The sequence below is a fragment of the Alligator sinensis genome, unplaced genomic scaffold (assembly GCF_000455745.1).
Source record: "Alligator sinensis unplaced genomic scaffold, ASM45574v1 scaffold7_1, whole genome shotgun sequence".
Taxonomy (NCBI): Eukaryota; Metazoa; Chordata; order Crocodylia; family Alligatoridae; genus Alligator; species Alligator sinensis.
Genome location: NW_005841843.1, coordinates 5170319 through 5191395, shown reverse-complemented (window position 1 = coordinate 5191395; position 21077 = coordinate 5170319). Strand labels below are relative to the sequence as shown.

At 43.2% G+C, this 21077-nt stretch overlaps 1 protein-coding gene across 3 annotated transcripts in view; it reads right to left on the bottom strand.

The window, feature by feature from the left end:
* The window catches only part of RARS (arginyl-tRNA synthetase), a 38172-nt gene that overhangs the window by 9888 nt on the left and 7207 nt on the right, over positions 1–21077 (bottom strand). For all 3 annotated transcript variants that reach the window (XM_014520778.2, XM_014520781.2, XM_006015704.3), the window contains 10 exons: positions 17972–18106; positions 14032–14220; positions 9478–9589; positions 6953–7053; positions 5612–5733; positions 5229–5349; positions 4762–4891; positions 3648–3752; positions 1935–2113; positions 1302–1411 (listed from right to left, as the gene is read on the bottom strand). In XM_014520778.2, the coding sequence (XP_014376264.1) occupies positions 1302–1411; positions 1935–2113; positions 3648–3752; positions 4762–4891; positions 5229–5349; positions 5612–5733; positions 6953–7053; positions 9478–9589; positions 14032–14184 (1133 nt within the window). In that variant the 5' untranslated portion in view covers positions 14185–14220; positions 17972–18106. The remainder of the gene's footprint in view (positions 1–1301; positions 1412–1934; positions 2114–3647; positions 3753–4761; positions 4892–5228; positions 5350–5611; positions 5734–6952; positions 7054–9477; positions 9590–14031; positions 14221–17971; positions 18107–21077) is intronic.

Sequence of the window (21077 nt, the reverse complement as noted above, 5' to 3'; positions counted from 1 at the left end):
ACTAAAAAAAAAAAAAGCCTTGCATTCACCAGCTCTGGCAGCGGCAATCAGGGCCTCTCAGGGCTTGTGGCAGAGCCCCCCTGTGCAGCGTGGGGCAGCAGGGATCACCCCCCACCACCTGGCACCCATGCAGCAGCGGCCCCATGGCATGTGCAGTGTGGCTTGGGCATGCTAGGCGGGGGGCGGGGAGGGGGCAATCCCCACTGCCCCAGGGGGCTCTGCCATGAGCCCTCAGAGGCCCTGATCCCCGTTGCCACAGCCAGTGAGTGTGGGGCTTTTTTGTTTTGTTTTAAAGTGCAGGGAGGGAGGCTGGGGGTGGGGCCGGGCAGGGCAGCCATGGGGCCTTCTCCCAGAGGTCCCCCCTCCCGGAGAGAGGCAGGCACAGCTGAAGGAGCCGTGGGGGAACCTGCAGCCGCTCGGTTGTGCCTGCCTCTTCCCGGCCGATCCGAATCTCCGACTGCAAATTGAATACTTCCCTATTCGCACAGGCCTAATAATCATGCAATATGTAATTGTGAAATACAGGAATGCAATTTCAGGTCACAATGAGATTAATTTGTGACTCTTGGGAAGGATCACATATATTTGAGAATTACAGCAGGAAGGTACAATGGAATGGCAAAAGGGCCAAACTACATAGCACCTTCACAGTGGGAAATGTGCTGAACAATCCTGGACTCATAGTTAACATATCATAAACAAAGGACACAGACATTTGCTTTGGAACACGCTACATTCTGCCCGATAGATTATTTTATCTAAAACCACAACCAAACCAGAACAAGTGATCTCTGGTTTTACATAAAACTTTTCTCTCTACTCATTTTGCAGTTACTTTATCATTGAAAATGATATTTTAAAAACAACTTATACAAACATGATTTGCACTAAAAAATAGCATGTTCTTATGGCATCATTTTCATAGGAAAGAGGGCAGAGTTGGTTGGCTCAAGAAGTAGGGAAGATGGCTTTTTTTAGAAACACCGACCTATTCCAATTTCAGACAGATACTGCACTTTCATAGAATGGACAACAGAAGATATGGAAGTGTATTATATCAGGAGTAACAAATGAATTATTTTAGACGTCAACATGTAAAGCCAAATTTGCTTCTAGCAAATCCTAGTCCAATACTGGAATTTCTTTAACAGGATCTCTCTCAATTTCTCCAGTGGAGTCATATACTGAGAACTACAATAAAGCATGACTTACTTCTGTGTTGTGAAATGCTGAAATAGTCTGTAATAGGCAATCAAAGCATCCACTAAACATAACAAGAAAGGGTCACTTCAGATACTTACTTGTCTTCTCCCAGCACCACTCCAAAGGCAGCATGGACTACTCTGGTCACTTTAGGATCATACCAGCCAATCATCTGACCTGCTGCAAACACTGTTTGTAAGTGCACTGACTGCAAAACAAACTGAAATTAGTGACCACCTGCATTTTCCAGGTATCATTTTGCTATCAAGTGTATAGTGCAGGTTTTGCTTTTGTGCCCAGCATGAAGTTAGAAAGGAAAAGCAGGCTTTCTTAAACCACTTATTTCTACTGTTAGACTCATTTACAGAACTCTCATAATGGTGAGCAGCAGTCATCTGTAGTAGTCACCTGCTTCTGCCAGCTATTCTGATTCTCAGGATATGTCAATACCTCCCTGCCCAGTTTTTTGCACAGGACACTTAGACACAACTCTGATGAAACTGCCAAGAAGGTAAAAGAGAGGGAGGAAGCAGATCTGTGATACGCACAACAGAGCATCAGGATCTGCGATGAAACTACCTAATCATTTCACACAATAAAACCAAACAGCTGGTTACAATTTTTAGTCACTACCCACCTAGCCTGGAGTTGCAGTGCTCACCTAATCAGATTTCTGATCCCCAAAACTAGTGAATGATGGAAGAGCTAACAGCAGAAGTCTGCAACCTTACCTGGCCACTGTCCACCACATAAACAACAATATCAGCCTTTTCCTCAAGCAGCCTTTGCTTAAGTGCAGCTAAGTCAGATGTGTCATATGTGAAACCTCCATCTGATTTCATGATTGTTAGGGGAACAGAACATCCTGGGACAAACACAATCTTTCGTCCATCATCCACTTGCACAAATCCTAGAGAGAGAGACCATCATTTACCAGCAAACACTGAGAAAAGCAAAGCAGATATGCAGAAATATGCAAACTATTGGATGCTGTAAAATCAATGGTTCTCAACCTTTTTAGACTCAAGGCACGCCTTAGAAAATGTCAGTTCTTTGTTTTTACTTAATTTTGACTACAGAAAAGCTATGGAGCATTTTTTTTGTTGCAAAGAACTCAGAGACACCAATTCAGAAAGTGGTTTTAACACTACAGATTCCAACTTGAAATTTCTGGATTTATGTTGTGACACTGGTTAAGAATCACTGCTGTAAAAGGATGTTACTATATTCTAAAGCTGTATTCTAAACCAGAGGCTCTGACTGATTCATTATATCAATCTCGAAAAAGAAAAGAAACAATCAATCAATCAGTATTTTCTCACAAAACATGGGTTTATAAAGACCTGGTCTGGCTAGGGAACAAGCAGCTACAGCCCACTCTAATATCAGGAGGTACCAGTGCTGCATGAATGAAAAGAGTATTTGGAAATTTTAGACAATTCCAGGGTCAATGAAGAAGAGGCAACATGTGGAACCCAACAGAGCAACAATGGCCTTCTTCCTTGGATCTCTCAAATACATTTAAAAAACCCATACTACATCAGGACACTGACTGCCATTTGTTCCCCTGCTTTACCTGTGGCAAATAAGGTGCTTTTGGTGTCTTTGGGAAATATGCATTGTAGGTGTGAGATAGGGAGGATTGTGTAGTTTTAGCAACAGGTTAGACAAGGACTTCTATAGGATGTTCTGGATAGGGAAGATTCTGCCTCAAGGAGGCAGTTGGACTAGGTGACCTCTGGATGTCCCTTGCAGCTCTACTTTTCTATTATTCTATGCAGGTGTTTTAAGCGAGACCAGACATGTGGCTACCTAGTGCCCACGGAAGGCCGGAAACTGACGACTGATAAGTCTAGTGAGACATCTGCCTTCCGGGTACAGGGTATTAGTCTGTCTAGGGAGAAGATAATCTCTTGTACCTGGAAGGCTACCTGGAGTCCATTTTTTTCATGTTGACTACCGCCAGTGAGAACTGAGAATATACATTCTCACCATGATGTGTTGTCTCTCACAGGCTCACCATACCATGCCAGCCCTCTGCAGCTTTACTATAACAAAACTGTCCACACTTTTTTAGGACCCATCTGGGAAGGTGGGCCATATCTCTGTCATGATGGTATTTGACTATCTTAATCCTGTGGAAATGTAACTCTTGTCAATGCTACATTCTAACCCTTAGTAATGCACCAGATGTAGGTTCAATGCCTTTCTGCACCAGCACCAACCATTCAGACCTGTCACAATGACAAATACAAGCGTTTAATTTATATTATGTATCCCTCAGAAAACAATCTTTTCTATATACAATAAAGAAGAAGAGGAAGAGAAGCAGGACAAAACAGTTCCCAGTTTCAGGAACTTCTGTGTTACACGTCTCTAAACAAATTACACATTCACTCCTTCACTTAAACAGAAAAAGAAGTGATCTCACTTTTGAACATTACCTCTTTCTTCAAATTCTTGCACAATGTCTTTCATCATATCTTGATAGTAGGATTCCCCTCTTTCTATTAGTGTAATGTGCAAGCTGTCGTAGATTTTTTGGAACTCTGAATTAGAAAAACAGAGAGAACATTAATAAAATTAAGCACTAAAGTTTCTGGTCATTTAAAGCTACAAGCAAAGAGACGTTTTAATGTGATTAAAAGGCAGAAAGCCCTATGGCTCAGCCATTGGATTAGGGCTCCAGAGCTCAATATTCAATGCACAGAGAACCTATGATGTTAGATAAGTCATCCATTCTCTGTGCCTCACTTCCAATCTGTGAAACAGATTTACTGTACCTCTTTAAACAATCATAGAAAGATACAGTTGGAAGGAATTCGGGAGGGCATCTAGTCCAACCCCCTGCTTAAAGCAGGACCAGGCTTGTCTAAACCATCCCGTACAGCACTGTGGTGAGGATGAATTCACTGATGAACAAGGATGAATTCACCAATGAACAGGGAGTGACTCAGACACTATGATAATGAGGGATGCATGTTAATTTTCTGAGCCATATTGAAAAGAACCCCATATTACGTTGAGGTCAGAGAGGTGAAGCCACACATGTAAGCAATGCTGAAACTGACAGAAGTTGAAGGTTTTCTGATTGTACTGCACTCTAAAACCCAGAGCAAATGCAGGAGCACATCAGGATTTCTTTTTAGGAATTCCTTGGAAGTGACTAAGTAAATCTTAAACAAATATCACCCCAAATACCCAGAAGTTACCCTACCTCTGCGTTAATGAGAGCAGTGTTGTTTTAGATAAAACCTCCTTTTCAAATGGCTCCAACTGATCCAAAAACTCTGGAGGGTGACATTCATACCATTGTTTTGGGAAAATCTGAGGATCCCAAGTGATCTCTGTGTACTGATGTGAAGGATCACTTTGTGACTACGAAGTTACAACAAGCTAAGAGTTCTACAGAGTAAACCCTCCTCTGTCCAGTGGCTTTTCCTATTCCAATCAGCTGAACAGATTACCAAAAAATTACAACTGAGGGAAATCTGCAAAAAATATCCACTTAAAACAAACACCAGTTTAAAAGAAACAGACACCAATTCTGAAGGTCACCTTTCCGAGATACATCACAGATGAGTTTCCAGGCTTTAATAAAATCTGGGTTTTTGCTCTGTAGTAGCACCACACACTGGTAGGCACGTTTTTTAAATTCCTCCTCCGTGTCAAATCTCCTTTTAGATTCCTAAATTAAAAATAATACATGAGAAAGATTTCTTCCCCGCTATTTTTGATATTACCTCAAGGCAAACTTGTCTATTCAGGCATTCTGCTTGTTTCCAGAAAATGCAAATCAACAAATCACTTGAACTCAAAAGTTCCAACAGCACATAGCTTCCCAAACCAAATGCAATACTTCATGAAATAGCAAGCCATAATAAGCAATTCTTTTCTAGCTTCATAAACTGAATTAAAAAAAAACTTTTTGTTTCAACAACGTTCCATTGGTAGTTTACAAAGGACCCACATTGTTTGATTTAAAAATAAAAGGAGAAAAAAATTGATATATGAGCTAAAATTACCTTGTAAAAAGCTTGAAGGTCCCCAATTGGTGGTGAAACAGTCAGGTAATCTGGAAATTTATCTTGGAGGTGAGCAATGAGCATTCCAAACTGGGTGCCCCAGTCTCCTAAATGGTTTAACCTGGACAACAAATACACAGCATAAAATTTACGAGAAGAAATACATATCATGCTAGAAAACAAAGATAAAACAGGTGAAATGAAGATGTGTTAGCTAAGCAGAGATAAGATTGCTGACAGTGGATTACACCAAATTGTAATTAGGCTATTACTGCATCTAGGATATTATTTATGGAGGTATTTTTTAAGTTATGTTCAGGCCGCCCAAGCCCATGGACAGATATTCTTTTATCAACCTACATTATAAGCTTGACAGTTCTTACCTCAGAACGTCATATCCCACAAACTCAAACAGGCGACACATGCTGTCTCCAATAATGGTTGACCGCAGGTGACCAACATGCATCTCCTTGGCAATGTTAGGGGAGGAAAAGTCAACCACCACCTTGGAGAGGGGAAAAGGATGAATAGAAATATTACTAAATGCCATGCCATACAGTATACTGCTGTAACTGCAACCTTTTCAGAGGTACATGCACGTAAGTACTTCTTATGCCTGATGACTACATGCAATGACAATGTCTGCCCACAACTTGGGCCCCAGGGCAAACACGTAATTAAAGGCATGGTGAGATCTGATGTACCATCTCTACAATTGCACTTCCTGCCATGCCACATATGCCTGGCAGGAGGTGTGACTGTGGGACAGAGCATCAGATCCCATGGTGTCATATTGTTGGAGCAGGGGGAAGTCCAAGATCAGAATCCCCCTGCACCAACAAGTAGCAAGCTCCCATGGGTGGGAACCCATCAGCTGATGGGTCCCAGCCTTGTAGGCATGTGGTTGATCAGAGGTGCCATCTGCAAGTGTGTAGGGGAGCCCTTGACTCCAGCTGTGCCCCAAAGCTGGGAGGCCCAATTTGTTGTTGCTTCCAGCAAGGAAGGTGGGGAATGGATCAAGGGCTCTGATGAGCCCCTGTGGCTAGAAGCAACAGCTGACTGCAGCTCCCAGGCTTGGGGGGCCCATTGGAACCCCTGACCCGAGGCCAGGAGTGGCAATCAACTGATTGCACTTGCAGCCTCAGGAGCATATAGGAGTTAAGGGCTTCCATGAACTCTGGATGTTGGCAGCCCCAGTATGCACGGCCACATGTTCAATTAATGGCATGATAGGAACCAGCCATAAAATTATTACACATATTTTGTGTGGTAACTTTGTGGTTTATTCCTTGTTTTACCATGCAATTAATTGCATTAATGTGTAGGTGGGTAACTACTTAAGACGTAGTTAACTGGTTAATCACATCTCATGTGCAATGTGTGCCTGGAGCCTTATAAAGAGCAGGCCACATTGGTAAGCTCAAACCCTGTGCTCATAACAGCATTCACCGTGCAATTATGTACCCATCTGAAAACCAGGCTCTAGAACTCCTCCAGGCTCATCTCATTCTGTCATAAAAAAGTTAAAACTCTTTTGATGCTCACACACTTATAAACAAGCCTTTCAGTAATCAAAAACATGTTCACCCCTGCTACTTTTAAGAAACAGATCCAATGGGAAAATGCATATAAACCAAATAAAATCACAACTGTAAATAATTTGTCAGCGTCTGTTCTTGGGTTAATGGCAATGTTGACAGTTGAGTGGATGTTTACTAGCATACCTTTTTTCTTTTTTCAATGGCTGGTGGTTGAACTCCATTCACCAGTAGATTGCTCAGCTGTTTGGAGACAAAATCCTCTCTCAAGTGGACATTAATAAAACCTTTGGAGGAAAAAACGGAGTTATCACTGGTGCTACAAAAGTGCCCTGGGGAAGACATTTCACTTTGAGCAATAACAAATGTTCCCATGAATGAGAAGAAGACTGTAATGAAAATTAACTTAAAAAAATAAAAACGTAAAATTTCTGTAACCGGAGGAGAAGTGATCACCCTGAAAAGATGATTCATTAATTTTCTGCTCATCATACTAACATAAGGTTGGTTTTGATGGTGTTAGAGGAGCTGTGGATTACAAGTAATTAGAGGTGCACTGATATATCCGTTCATAACAGATAGGCACTGATTAAAAGAAAATTAACATTATCAGCATTTGGCTTTTTTTGGCTGGTGTAGCCAATAATGTTACCGATAAATGCTATATGCACGTACGCAGCTGCAGCATGCACATAGCCAGGAATGCAGCACGACAGCTTGAATAATAGTGCCCTGCTGGCAAGTCTGTTGTGGGGGAAGGAGCATGGGGGAGGGAAGGGGCAGATCAAGGCCCCCAAGGTGAGGGAGGGAGTGGGGCAGGGGCTGGGGCAGTGAATGCGACCCCGCCAGGAACAGTGCGGAGCCATAAGCAGCTCATCTGAAGGGTGCGGGGGAAGAGGAGGAGGTGGTTCTCTGCTGTTGCACACTCCCCAGGGGAAGCATGGGGGCATGTGCCCCCCCCCAGATTTCTGTGCAGGGCGAGGGCAGACTGCCTGCAGCAAGCTCGGGGCCAGAGGCTGCACTGCCCTCTTCCTGGCGGGGGGTGGGGGCTGGGCTGGGGTTGTGCTCGGGGCAGGTTAGGCAGCAGCAATGCTGGAAGGTCTATGGGGTGGGCTACAGTCACCCCAAAATTCCTTGTAGTCACCCTTCCCAGCACTGCTGCCACCTGCCCTGAGCACAGCCCTGGTCCAGTCCCCCAGCGAGGAAGAGGCCAGAGCAGCCCTTGGTCCCAAGCCTGCTACAGGCAAGCCACCCTCGCCCCATGCCATAATCTGGAGGGCACATGCCCCCATGCCTCCCCATGGGGCATGTGCAGCAGCGGGGAGCTGCCTCCCAGATGAACCACTCGTGGCTCCGCCCCTCTCCCAGTGGGCTCACATTCATTGCCCTGGCTAGGCAGCGGCTGCCTCCCCCCCACCATGGGGCTTCGATCTGCCTCCCCACACCCTTTCCCTCCCCTATGCCCCTTCCCCCTCTCAGACTTTCTGGCACGGAGCTGCTTTCCAAGCTACAAGGCTGCATATCAGCTATCAGATCAGTATCAGCCAATATGACTGGTTAATAATCGGCCATCAGTATTGGTCAAGAAAATCTATATCAGTGTACCCCTACAAGTAACTGGTGCACCCTGCAATGTCCACATGTCCTCCTTGAGTCCCAGAGAAAGAGATTAAGTGACCTGCTCAAAGTCATAGGGGATGTCAGAAGTAGTGAAGGTCAGGGATCTATCCTGGTATCTTTATCACTGGGCCATCCTTCCTCCTGGAAATGATAATTTATCAATTTATAAGAAACTATTTACCAGAAAAATTTAACAATACCTGTCAGACTACTGGCTGGGCCATGTATATAAATTGTTATGGGCTATTTGCCATTCACCAGGAAAACACTGGAGGAAAGTGTATTTTCCCTTTTCTGTGACTTGCAACTATTAACTCTTTGTGCACATAATCAAGAGATATATACATACATGCTTGCAGGACTAGGTCTTGCTATGTACATGTATTGCCAATTTTACTCCCAGACCTCTAATAAAAATTAAACATTTCAGACCACACAGCCATGTTTAATAAAAGGTCGAATTTGCAGAAGCATTTGGATTTTACTGCACTGCAGAACTAACCGAGTGTCTCCTTCTAATGCACCTAACAAATACCTGAATTTTATTAAGTGAACTTAATACATTTGAGAGAAGTCAGATTGAGATCAGCGGAAACTCTAGTCTTCCATTCCTTCACAGGCCAGGAACAGTAGGACCAACACAACTGCAATGTTTTCCACACTACTGCTCTGTTGTGTCTTAACTCTGAACTGGAAAAACCTCCTCAAAGGATAAGTCCAGGCCCGTTCAGACTCTGCCCCAACACCCAACAAGAGATGCCAACTATGGTGGTAATTTTTATCATGGACAGCTGTCAACTTGTAAGACTCCTACTGATTTCAATAGGGACAGGATGTCAGCAATTACTCCAATACAAATGCTGTTCCCAATATATTACACTGTAAAGGCAATCAAGAAACCTGAATTTAATTCAAATTTTAATTATTTTTTAACTTTATAAATATAACCAAACTGGACTTTGATTCCTTTTCTGCTACTCACCATAACATCTGAAATATCAGTCTTAAAAAGTTCAATAGATGTAAAAAACAAACAAAACAAAAAAAAAAAGCAAAACAAAACAAAACAAAAAAAGAAAGAATGATCATACCAGGTCCAGCAATTTCAACCTTTGCAATGCAATCATTATCAGGGATGTTTTTCACTATGTTATCAGCAATCTCTCTTGGGTTCACTTTCTGTTCCTTGGTTTTCTGCAGCATCTGAAACAGAAATTAAAGGGTCAGTAGAGACTAACCCTGGTTCCTCAACTGGAAATCAAAATACAGTTTCAACTGATCCCTCACTGACATGATCCACTGAATTCCTTGCGTTTATCAATCTTGGTGAAACACTGAGAGCTTGGTTCTACAAGCACACCACTTCTGATACTACTGTGTTCACTGGAAAGCCCTTACAAGATCTGAGCCTAAAAACTATGGCATCTGGGACCATAAAATGGCCTTGTGACATTAGAGCTTTACAATGCAGAAATGTGCTAATGAAAATTAAACTGCAACATACATAAAAGACCAGCTCTATTGGTTATCTTCGCTCGGTGTACACAACAGACGTCTAATTACAGCCTGTTTTCACACTGCTCAAAACTGGATACGCATTAGCATATGTGAATATATATATATATATATATATAGCTAGATCTATATAGATATATACACACACATACATACACACACACACAAAATGTTAATATATGTGCTATGCATATCTAGAAAGCATTTTACCCAGCTCTGAGGACCCAGAAATTCTTCGTGGCTGCTTCTAAATATTCCCAGTGCTCAGACTACTGGGGAAAATGCAGGTTTTTCTTTATTCCAAGTGAGCTAGGTCTTAATATATAACCTCAATTCCCACCAGGATATACCCTGAAAAGTTAGATTTTAAACTGTGCCAAGTTAACTAATTACATTTTAAAAGAAACCAAACCTTATCCTAATATAGGCAAGGTCTTGGTTGCAACTACACTCAGATGTTAAAAACCTTGGAGTACTTATGTCCCAACTTAAAACACTGACATCTCACTGTGAAGAAATTGGCTTTTTCTCTCTTCACATTTCATTTCTTCAAAGTATGAACACAGAACAAAAAAGTGGCTTTAATTCTACTTTTAGGAATTCAATGACAAAATCCCCCATTGCCTTCACATTCATTCCTGAGTATTTTTCTATCCATTTGTGACTGATATCATTGTACAATGTTGCAGGTCACCAAGGAAAAATGCTTAAATTCTTGGGTATTGCTAGATGGTGAGGAAGAGAAAGAAATATTGAAATAGCGAGAGCAGCAGTGGCTGGTGTCCCATTGCCGACAGCTCAGTTTTGAGAGCAGATTAATTATAAAACAACCACTGCTACAATTCTCTTTTAAGATATTTGTTATCCAAATGCCCAAAGCTGGGTATCTACATCTTCAAAGTGCTCTTTACCAAAGTCACTGGAGACAAAAGTTTAACATAGCCATTCCCCTGTCTAGTTTGCAACCCAGATATTGCAGCGCTGGTTGGAATGATATTGATGAAGAACCATATGAAAAGTAGTTATGTAACATAAACAGAGGGGCAAATCTGAATTTTACAGTGTTTATTTTTTGATGACCAACAGTGATATTTGTAACAAAGGAAAGAAAATATATATTTTTATTTGTATTATGATTTTTAACCTAATATAATATCTGTAAAACCAATACCTCAGACTGTGAGGCAGGACTGCCACCAAGTACTGCAAATGATATTCTGATTTATGTGAAAACAGGAAACTGGGCAGTATTGTAGTAGTCTATGAAGAGTTCCATAAGAAAAAAGTGCTATTGTGTTTTAAAATAATATCTGTAGATATTGAAATGTAAAGGTTATACTTGGGCTAGAAAAACATCTCCAGCTTGCCCAGTGTCTTAACACGTACCTTTCTTTGAACCTTAAAAATCACCCCTTGTTTAGCATTGCCCTAGTGGTTACATTTGCCTCTGATTCTGGAAGATAAATCAGTTGGTGGTACGAAAACTATGAATTCATGCTGTGTAAAATCTTCCATAAAATGAGTTCCATGGAGCTGGATTTTTTGCTGTCATTCTGAGGTGTTTTGGAAACCCCTGTGACCCTGCAGGGTAAGCACAGATTTGTCAAGGCTGTAAGATCTATTTTTTCACAGTGATTTGGTTTCTAGGCTCCTGGTTGCTTACATTTTTAAGTTCCAGTGTTCCATGAAAAGTGACAGCTTCACATGTACAATACTGCAATTTAAGATACAACTGATCTAATATGGGCTGGCTAAGGCTGAAAATTAAGCAAGAAAATATTGTCTTTTCACAGGCAATAACTTTCATCAACGCCAGAGAGAGACAAGTTTTTAAAAATAAGGAAGACAAATCTTGAATCAGTAAGGGATGGTAGGTGATGCTATTCAAGTCTTCATAAACGCAGTACTTTGTAGCTGTGACTCTAAGAAATAAGAAGTGCTTCTGGCTGAGGCCCCAGTTAGAATATGCTAATGGGCTCCAGGGAAGACAAAACACATTTGTCATGGCTGTGTCTGCCTTGGCAGGTCAAATGGAGAGGCTGCCGGCTGGCACGTATTAGTGTTGCCCAGGAGTCAAATCCATGCCCGTGCCCGACAGTAGCAGCCTACAATGTTCCCTCTGTAAGAGGCAGTTCTTGGGACTCAAGTGATACAGCAATATGCACGTTAGAAGCAGCAGGCTTGCCACAAGAAACAACTAAAAACTGGAAACATAAACTATGAGCCCCTGGGGGTGGGGGGGCATGTGGACTTTATACCAGCACAGTGCCAAGCAGGACATTAGCATTCTACGAGAAACCATTCCAGAAAGATGCGTAACAAGTCTTCACAAAGAATGAGCCCTATGTCAAAATCCAGTACAACGGACCGTTAAAGCATCAGTTGTGATGAGAGTCTGGAACTTGAGAAACTACACAAAAGGTCCTCTAACACCAGTGTTTGGATATCAAGTTATGGAAACAATGTAGACATTGAAAATGCAGCACTTCATGAGAATCCTAACAGCGACTTAATTGGGGTAAAGTGACGGTCAAAAGATACTGGAAAAAATAGCAGTGCTTGGAAAGCTTGTGTCAGTGCAGTCACCCAAGGACCTGTAACTCTAGGAGACAGGCAGATCTCCTGGCCAAGACCCAGTCACAGTATGCTAATGACAGCTAAAGAAGACAACACACATTTGTGGGGGTTGTTTCCACACTGGCACTTCAAACCAAGAGGCTTCTCTCTGGCACGTACCTACACAACTATCCAGGGAAAATCAGCACAGCAACTGTATATTCATAACTAGCTCTGGAGGGCTACCCTGGGGTGAAAAGCATTTTGCATGTTACAATATAGATTCTGATATACAAAGTAGCCGATAAATGACTCAAAGTGAATTAATCAAGCCTTATTAACCAAAGGCTGCTTATAGAAAAATTCTACTGTTGAGACTGAAGAGTATACTGCACGTGCTCCTACAGAGCATATTCTGCCTCTGACAGACAAACACGCTAGAAGTTTGGACCCCTTTACAGTTAGACTGCAAATCTAACTACAGTTAGTCTTTTGGTTTCACAGTTCACCTAGTTTACTAATTCTTCCTGACAGACTGATTTTGCTTCCTCATTTCCTTTCTTCTCTTGTTTACTGTTTGCTTGGGCCTCTTTAGACAAAGTGTATTTTAAAAAAAAAAACAACCCTTCCGGTTTCAAGTAATACTATCAACATGTTAACTAAGTTGACAAAGAATTTACACAGTGCCCATTATTAAAGTGCCCTATGACTTTCCCTTATGATAGAAGTCACTTTTTTTGGACTCGCCGTACAGAAGATTTGGTTCCATTTTTATTGTATGATCAATGCTGATCTCGTATGACTTTACAAGAATGATTTCTTTCTGCTCACGTCTGCCACGTAGTCTCATTTGACAGCCTCTTCTTTTGTGTTACTTCACATTTCACTATGTATTACCAGCAGTCCTTTTCTGCCATTTCCTTCTCCAGTTCTCTTGTACTTACATTTTGTAATATGTTACCTTTTTATAGCTGGGGGATTACTCAAGTATTGAATATTTTAAAAAAACCCAAACATCATTATCCAGTTTTGTTCTATTAATTAAATAAGCAGCCAAAGTACCAACCTTACGCATGACACCAGAAGGCCCAATTAGTAACACCTGTATGCCAGACAGGCAATAAATATAGCTTAGCTTTGATGGTAAAGCACTGTTTAGGGTGTCTGGCTTGGGAGGGAGTTGATTTTTTTATGGGAGCAAATGTCAAACATTTACAGTAATAAAATAAGTCAACTGAGCAGCATTCTTGCATGTGAAATACTTAAAACACCACCAACTACTTCCTTCAATGTAGACATGCTTGCCTGCCCCATTATGAAAACCTAGTTTTGGAGACAATTAATCTAGCCTCAACAGTTGACAGAATTCTTTTATTCTTGAACTACTCATCTAAAAGGAAAGCCATGGCTCCACAAATTTCCACTAAGTTCAATAGCTTTACATGTGAAGATTGCAAGGACAGGGCCTAAAGCATATCCCTGTTAGAGCCTGTTGCTGCACCACACATTACAGGGCTTCAGACTCCCCAGAAGTCTCAAGCACCAGCAAATCATTACATTTTTCTTAGCATTACCTGTGTTATGCCCATTGCACTGTTACATTGGTAATCCCCAAATTTGGGCTGCTGACTTGGTGTAACTGCTAGAGGGGGATTTTCTAAATCTGGGTATGCAGCCTTGATAGCCTCTCCAAAGAGCTTCTGAAGGCGGCCGTTGATGTTAATCATGCTTTTTATTGGCTTGTTTCTTTCGTCCAGAAGGCTCTGGGTAAAAAAAAACCCAACATCAAAACACAGAACAGCAAGTTCATGATATTCTAGCAGCAGCGCAAACAATATAACATGTCATGTGATTAAAGCTCTATCACCAGAGAACTTGATATTTGGCTTAAAATTTACTGTTCAAAAAGCACAGTATTAGCTAAAACTTCTTGTGACATACCCTGAAGCTATATGTGCTCGAACACAGAAATTCTTACTGACAAAGCTACAATTTAACACTGTTTCTGTGGAAGCAAGCCTGGACTTTTATACACTAAATCAGAGAAAATTAGGGTTGAAAGGTACATCGGAGGTCATCTAGTCCAAACCCCTGTGCAAAGCAGGATCATCCCAGCCAAGGCTTTGTCTACCTAGGTCTTAAAAATCTCTAAGGATAGAGATTCCACAACCTCTCTGGGTAACCTGTTCCAGTGCTTTATTACCTTCCTATTGAGAAAATTTTTCCAATAGCTAACCTAAACCTTCCTCACTGCAACTTGAGACCATTGTTCCTTGTTCTGGTATATGCCACCACTGAGAACAGTCTAGCTTCATCTTCTTTGGAACCACCCTTCAGGTACTTGAAGGCTGTTATCAAATGCAACCCGAGTCTTTTCTTCTCCAGACTAAATAAGCCCAGTTCTCTCAGTAACTCCTCATGAGTCATGTTCCCCAGTCTTCTAACCATTTTTGTTGCCCTTTGCTAGATTCTCTCCGATTTGTCCACATCCTTTCTGTAGTGGGGGCCCAAAACTGGATACAGTACTCCAGATGTTGCCTCATCAGCAAAGAGAGGGGAATAATCACCTCCCTTGATATGCTGACAGCACTCCTACTAATGCAAATTTATTTTGGGTTGTTTCTAGGGGTAACATGACCCACCTCTGTGATATGAAATCTACAGTACTGCCAACCCCACTGTGTCAAAAAGCATGAGACAAGGTCGTAAAAATCAAGATTTGGTATGTAATTGTGAGATGCTATTTTTGAAGTGTGTATGCATGTGTGGGGGCGTTACTTGTGAAGGTGTAGGGGGCTGTGGGTATGTGTGGGGTCTGGAGCAGGGTACTGTGGGTCAGGAGTGAAGGGCAGCAGAGACAGAGACACAGGGACATGCAGACACGTCAGGTCAGGGGTCGTGCAACAGAGCCGTGGGCAGCTTGTCTAGAGGTGCATGAAGGTGGGCCACTCCCTGCCACTACGTGTGCCCCCGGCAGAGGCATGGGGGGCACGTGCCCACGGAATTGTGCACGGGGCAGAGGCTGGCTGTGGCTCTGCGCTCTGCTGCCTTTGCCCCAGGAGCTGTGCGACACCGTGTGTGCCTCCTGCTGCTTGCCAGATGGGCAAGGGAGGTGCAGCGTGGCCAATGCGCAGCTCCCTGGGCAAAGTTTGTCTTGGGACCTATGCACTGGCCGTGCCACATATTCCCTGCCCACCTAGTGGGCGGCAGGAAACACACTGGCATTGTGTGGCTCCCAGGGCAAAGGCAGCAGGGTGCAGAGAGCTCCAGCCTGCAGCAGGCAGCCCACCTCTGCCCTGCACACAAATCCAGGGGGCACATGCCCCCCCGGGGGTGCACACAGCAGCAGGGAGCTGTGCCCCGCTCCATTCACGCCTCTGGATGAGCTGCCCGCAGCTTTGTCGCATGACCTGCCCCAGCCCTAGCGCCCCATTCACCCCACTCCCTCCCTCACTGTGGGGGCCTTGATCTGTACCCCCCGCCCCCTTCCCCTCCAGACTTACTAGCTGGGAATTCTCTACATGTGTCAGAAGAAAATAAAATCCCGAGACTTGAGGGTTCTATCTCCTGATCATGAGTCAGTTCATTTGACTTGGAAATCAAGAGTTTTGCAACTTTTTCACAAGAGTTGGCATTACTGTATCTATTGCCATGCTCAACTATGGAAAAGAAAGTTATTGCTCTAGCCCCAGGGCAACTCATTCCTGAGCTGTACCTCATGTTTTTCCCTTGGAGGGAAGCATCCTGTTTTCTCCTTGGAGGGAAGCATCCAACCCTACGCTCCCTGTTCAGTGCCAAACTGATGAGGGCTGCTCTGAGATCTACTGATGCTGTTAGCACCTTGACTGTCCTCCTCATTTTTCCAGCACCATGTAAGGACCCTTCCATTCTCCTTCCCCTCCATGGGTGGTGATCCTGCCCCCTGCTCCCAGCTGCAGTGGCTCTCTGGGGTAGGAAGGTACTCATTTATTTCTTAAGAACCATGCCAAGCCAAAAAGCAGGCAAAATGAACTAAATGCCAACCAGCAAAAATGCTCAATGATTTTTTTTGGTGTGGCATTTTATCCCATTGGGTTGTGTGATGCACAGGCCCGTGACTGAGCCTCTTTGTTTGAAATGAGTTTCACTTTCCAGTTGTTAACTAACTCTGTTTTCTAACATAGGCAAACTGTTTATCTTTGTTGCCTTTGCTCAGAAACTAGAGGCGCATGATACATTGGTTCAATATCGGATCAGTACCTATATAAAGAAAACTGGCTGTATCAGATATTGGCCTGATGGGGCCGATAATTTGGCTGATAAATGCCTGTGCTGCATGCAGCTGCAGTATAGCCAGCAGCATGGAGAGCTGCCTTCAGCTGGTAAGTTCAGTGTGGTGGAAGGGGAGGGGGCAGGGGCAGGCACTGCCCAGGGGTGTGTGCTGGAGCCACAGCTTGGCGGGGGGTGAGGAAGGCAGCTCCTGCCACTGTTTCCACCCTGGGATAGCACGGGCAGGGGGCATGCCCCCCGGATCTGCGTGAGGCAGGGCAGGCTGAAGCTGGGGCTCTTCTTAGCAGGGGCTGGGCTCGGAGAAGGTGCCAGTGACTTTAGGAGGATGCTGCATCCACCCCAAATTTCACTACCATCAGCTGCCTGGCGCAGCCCCGGCTCTTCCTATTGTGTGGGTGGAGGCAGGACATTGAGCAGGCGCTGGGCCAGCAGTGCTGGAAGCAGAGTGGCATCAAAATTTGGGGTGGATACAGCATTTTCCCAGAGCCACCACTGCCCACTCTGAGCCCAGCCCCCACTGAGAAGAGCTCTGTGCAGCTCTCCCTGCCCTACCCCACGCAAATCCAGGAGGCACACTGCTCCCCCCATGCCCTCCTGGGGTGCAAGCAGCAGCAGGAGCTGCCTCCCCCTCCCACTCCCTGAAGAGCTGCAGCTCCACTCCCTGCCCTCCCCCCATCCCCGGCACTGACAGCCCCTGCCCCTTCCCTCACTGTGGGGGGTGCTGATCTGCCCCTGCCATGCCTCTTCCTTCCTCTTCCACCACACTGGACTTACCATCTGGAGGCAGCTGTATTGGAAATTGGATTGGAATTAGCCAATATGCCTCCTTAAATATTAGCTATTGGTATCAGCCCCCAAAATCTCTATCGATACACCCCATCAGAAACACATTATTCCTATTTTCTTTTTCATTATTTTTTTTTTAAATTACTGCACCTGCCATTTCTTTACCCTCTATTCTCAGATGTTTAGTACACATGGCTCCACCTTTTAAATCTTAGCCAGGTGAATTATTTCCTCTAGTAGCAACATTGTTCATATTACTAAAAAATGTTTTCATACCTACTAGGGGACCTCAGCAGCATCATTTTCCAACAGGACAGTCCTACTTGTGAGAAATTATGCTTAGTGAGCAAGCATACCAAATCATCAACAATGAGTTGTGAAAGAACAGAATTCTAACAATAAATCATCTGCTGATTGAAGAAAGCATATACAGCACCCAAACTGTTTTCTATTCCTCACCTTTCTAAGAAAATTCAGACGATACTTAAGCTTTGTGTTTTCGTCTCGCAAGGCCTCCAAGCTTGGGGACACTCCCAAGCACCCAAAGTTCTTCAGTCGATCAATCTCTGCAGTCAGAAGCTTGATTTCTTTTTCCTAAGAAGCAAAAGAAAAAAAATGAATGCCAGCTGCTGCATTTGCTTCGGTGGTAACCGTTGGTAGAGACTGCATCAGAACTTTGATCTTTAGCCTAGCTATTTAACATATGGCCTAAAAGAAAAACTTACAATGTAAGTATGCCGTCATAAAATTAGTAATCAGTAACCATTTGATCCTAACACAAGTTTCTGCTGACAGGCGGTGTTGCATATTGTTAACAAAAAGGCAATACAATTATAGAGTTTGATCATATGCAGACATTCATCCATGAGTCTCACTGATGATTTCACAGATTTTATAGACATTAGGGCTGGAAGGGACCTCAGGAGATCATCGATTCCAGCCCCCTGCCCCAAGGGCAGGAAGTCAATTAAGGTCAAAGGATCCCAGCAAGATAAGCATTCAAACGCTTCTTAAAGGAGTCCAGAATAGGTGCTTGCACCACCTCTGGAGGGAGTCTATTTCAAACTTTAGGGGCTCAGACAGTAAAGAAGTTTTTCTTTATGTCCAGCCTAAAACGGTCTTGGAGGAGTTTGTGACCATTGGACCGTGTCATCCCTTGGGGTGCTCTGATGAACAGGCGTTCCCCCAGATCCTGATGCACACTCCTGATGTACTTATATGATGCGAGTAGTCCCATTGGTTCCAAAGGCATTATTACCAGGACTTTGACAAGACTCTAGCATGGGTATCTGCAGGACCAAGCTCTTCATTCTGTGCGTTTGAAAGTCCAATCTATTGTACATGAAAGTATCTCACAAGACTACTGTACTAGTACTACAAAGGATGGCTTTTTATCTGAAGCCACAATGACAAAGCCATATGTAATGAGTCAGTTTCTGCTCTCAATTGAAAGCTGAGACAGCCACAGGTAAAGGAAAAAATCCTAGGAATGAAAGCTTTCTGGCTTTTTATATTTTTTAAAGGCAACACTCTAATCACAGTTTATAAAAAGTAGCCTCGGGCTCCAGCTGATTTAATCAGCCTAAATAAAAAGTCACTGGTTTCTTTCCTGGAGATAAATCCAGTGATCCACATTGGGTCATACAAACTCAAACATCAATTATTGACCTCCTTGACTGCAAGTGGGAAGAATCAGTGGCCACATTCAAAAGACAGGATGCTGTACCATGAGGAACACTGAGGCCACAGTCTCATCTTCATTTGGTTTTTGAATCTCCCATTTGCTCATGCAGCAGATGCCAATATGCCCCACACACCTTCTATCCAGAGAGGGTAGAAAGCATTAACAAGTTCTACCAACAGTAGCTGGAGAGTATATTTCTATTTGGCAAGGAAGCATGGGGCAGAGATTTGATGCCTCTCCCAACTTTATCATAGCTCCTTTAAAACCAACGAGCTCTACACCCAAAGACCTTACACAGCAAGGCCTCCATGGAAGACTACACAGAATGGGGTCTTTGCCTACCCACTTCTACTTCTCCCTTTCTTCATAGCAAACAGAAACATCTATTGGATAATTTTATCCAAAATAAATTAGAAGTCACTAAGAAAGGGAATATTTGTAAAGGAAGAGACATACAGGCTCCACTTTATTAAAATAAGGCCCATGACAGCCTGTTAATCAACTGGACAATATGATCCTTCCAAGTTTTTGTAGCTACATGTTTTCCTGGCATTTCAAAATGAGCAGCAAAAACTTCTAAGACAATCTAGTAAGTGGTTTTTTTTGTAGCACGACCTATGGGAAAAACTAACCAGTGGAGCAAACCTCTTTCACTTTCTCTAGTTTCTGTATTACTGGCCATGATTGACTACACTTTTGTACCATTCAGACACATTTTCAAAGAGTTTAGACTGAACCTAAAATTAAGTATCTTGCAAAATTAATATAGACAGATGCAATTCAATCTTTTAAGTGCCCCTTCCCAGAAAAGGGAAATCACAGAGAACTAATCTGAAATGTCCAAGTACCTTTGGTAACTCATGCTTAAGCTCCTGAAGTCTGTCTGTAGTTTTAGAAAGGCAACAACGTCCACCATTCTAATATTATAGCATTTACACACAAACTGAAGCCTCCTCCACATTGTATTACCTTTTCTTTAGCAAAGTCACCAACAGCTTCAGAGCAGCACTGTAACTGATCCGTCAGTTGCCCCTACTGAACAGCTTCTCAGAAATTAAAAAAACCCATCCCAGTACAAGAATGAAACTATCGCTTTTGAAAGGAATACAATTAAGCTTCAAACCAATGGCTAGACTGCTTTCATTTTTTAAAGGGGGCTGGGACTTGCTAAGGCATTTTTCATTACTGGGGAGCTTTTTTCAAAACAGAAATTTATACCTTGGTTATCCTGCATAATTAAGCACAGGGCTTGTGGGAGGAAAATGCTCAAGATCCTCTTGGAGTTTCCTCTAGATCATTATGATGTCACCGTTGGGACCCACATTTCCAAAGTTCTCAGGAATTCATGGGGGGGGGGGGGGGACACGCATGCCAATGTGTCGATGGGTGGGGGGGGGGGGGGGGGGGGCGCACCCAGCAACCAACTGGTGAAACACTATGTGGATGTCTGATTCCCTGAATGAAACTAAGGCAGCAAAGCCTAGTCAAGGGTGTATGCACACATGCATTTAACGCAGCACCAGGCACTTTTAAAAGAGTGCAGCGCTGCGTCACATGCATTTGTATAAACGACAAAATGTGCATCAGCAATGAGAAAATGGCAGTGGTGTGCTTTTGAACTAAAACACATCAAAGGTGTTTAGTTTCAATGTGCATGGCTGCCATTTTCTTAGTGCTGATGTACATTTTGCTGTTTATACAAATGCACCCAAAGCAGCACCAGGAGCATCAGTTTGCGAGCTCTGCAAACTTGCTTAATTGAGTCTGCTCCAACGTGCTGGATTTCTGGTGCGTTTGAGCAGACAAATGTATGTGTATAAATGCCCTCAGACAAGAGGTCAAGAAACCTGAAATATTGAGAATTAGCAAATCTGTTTTCCC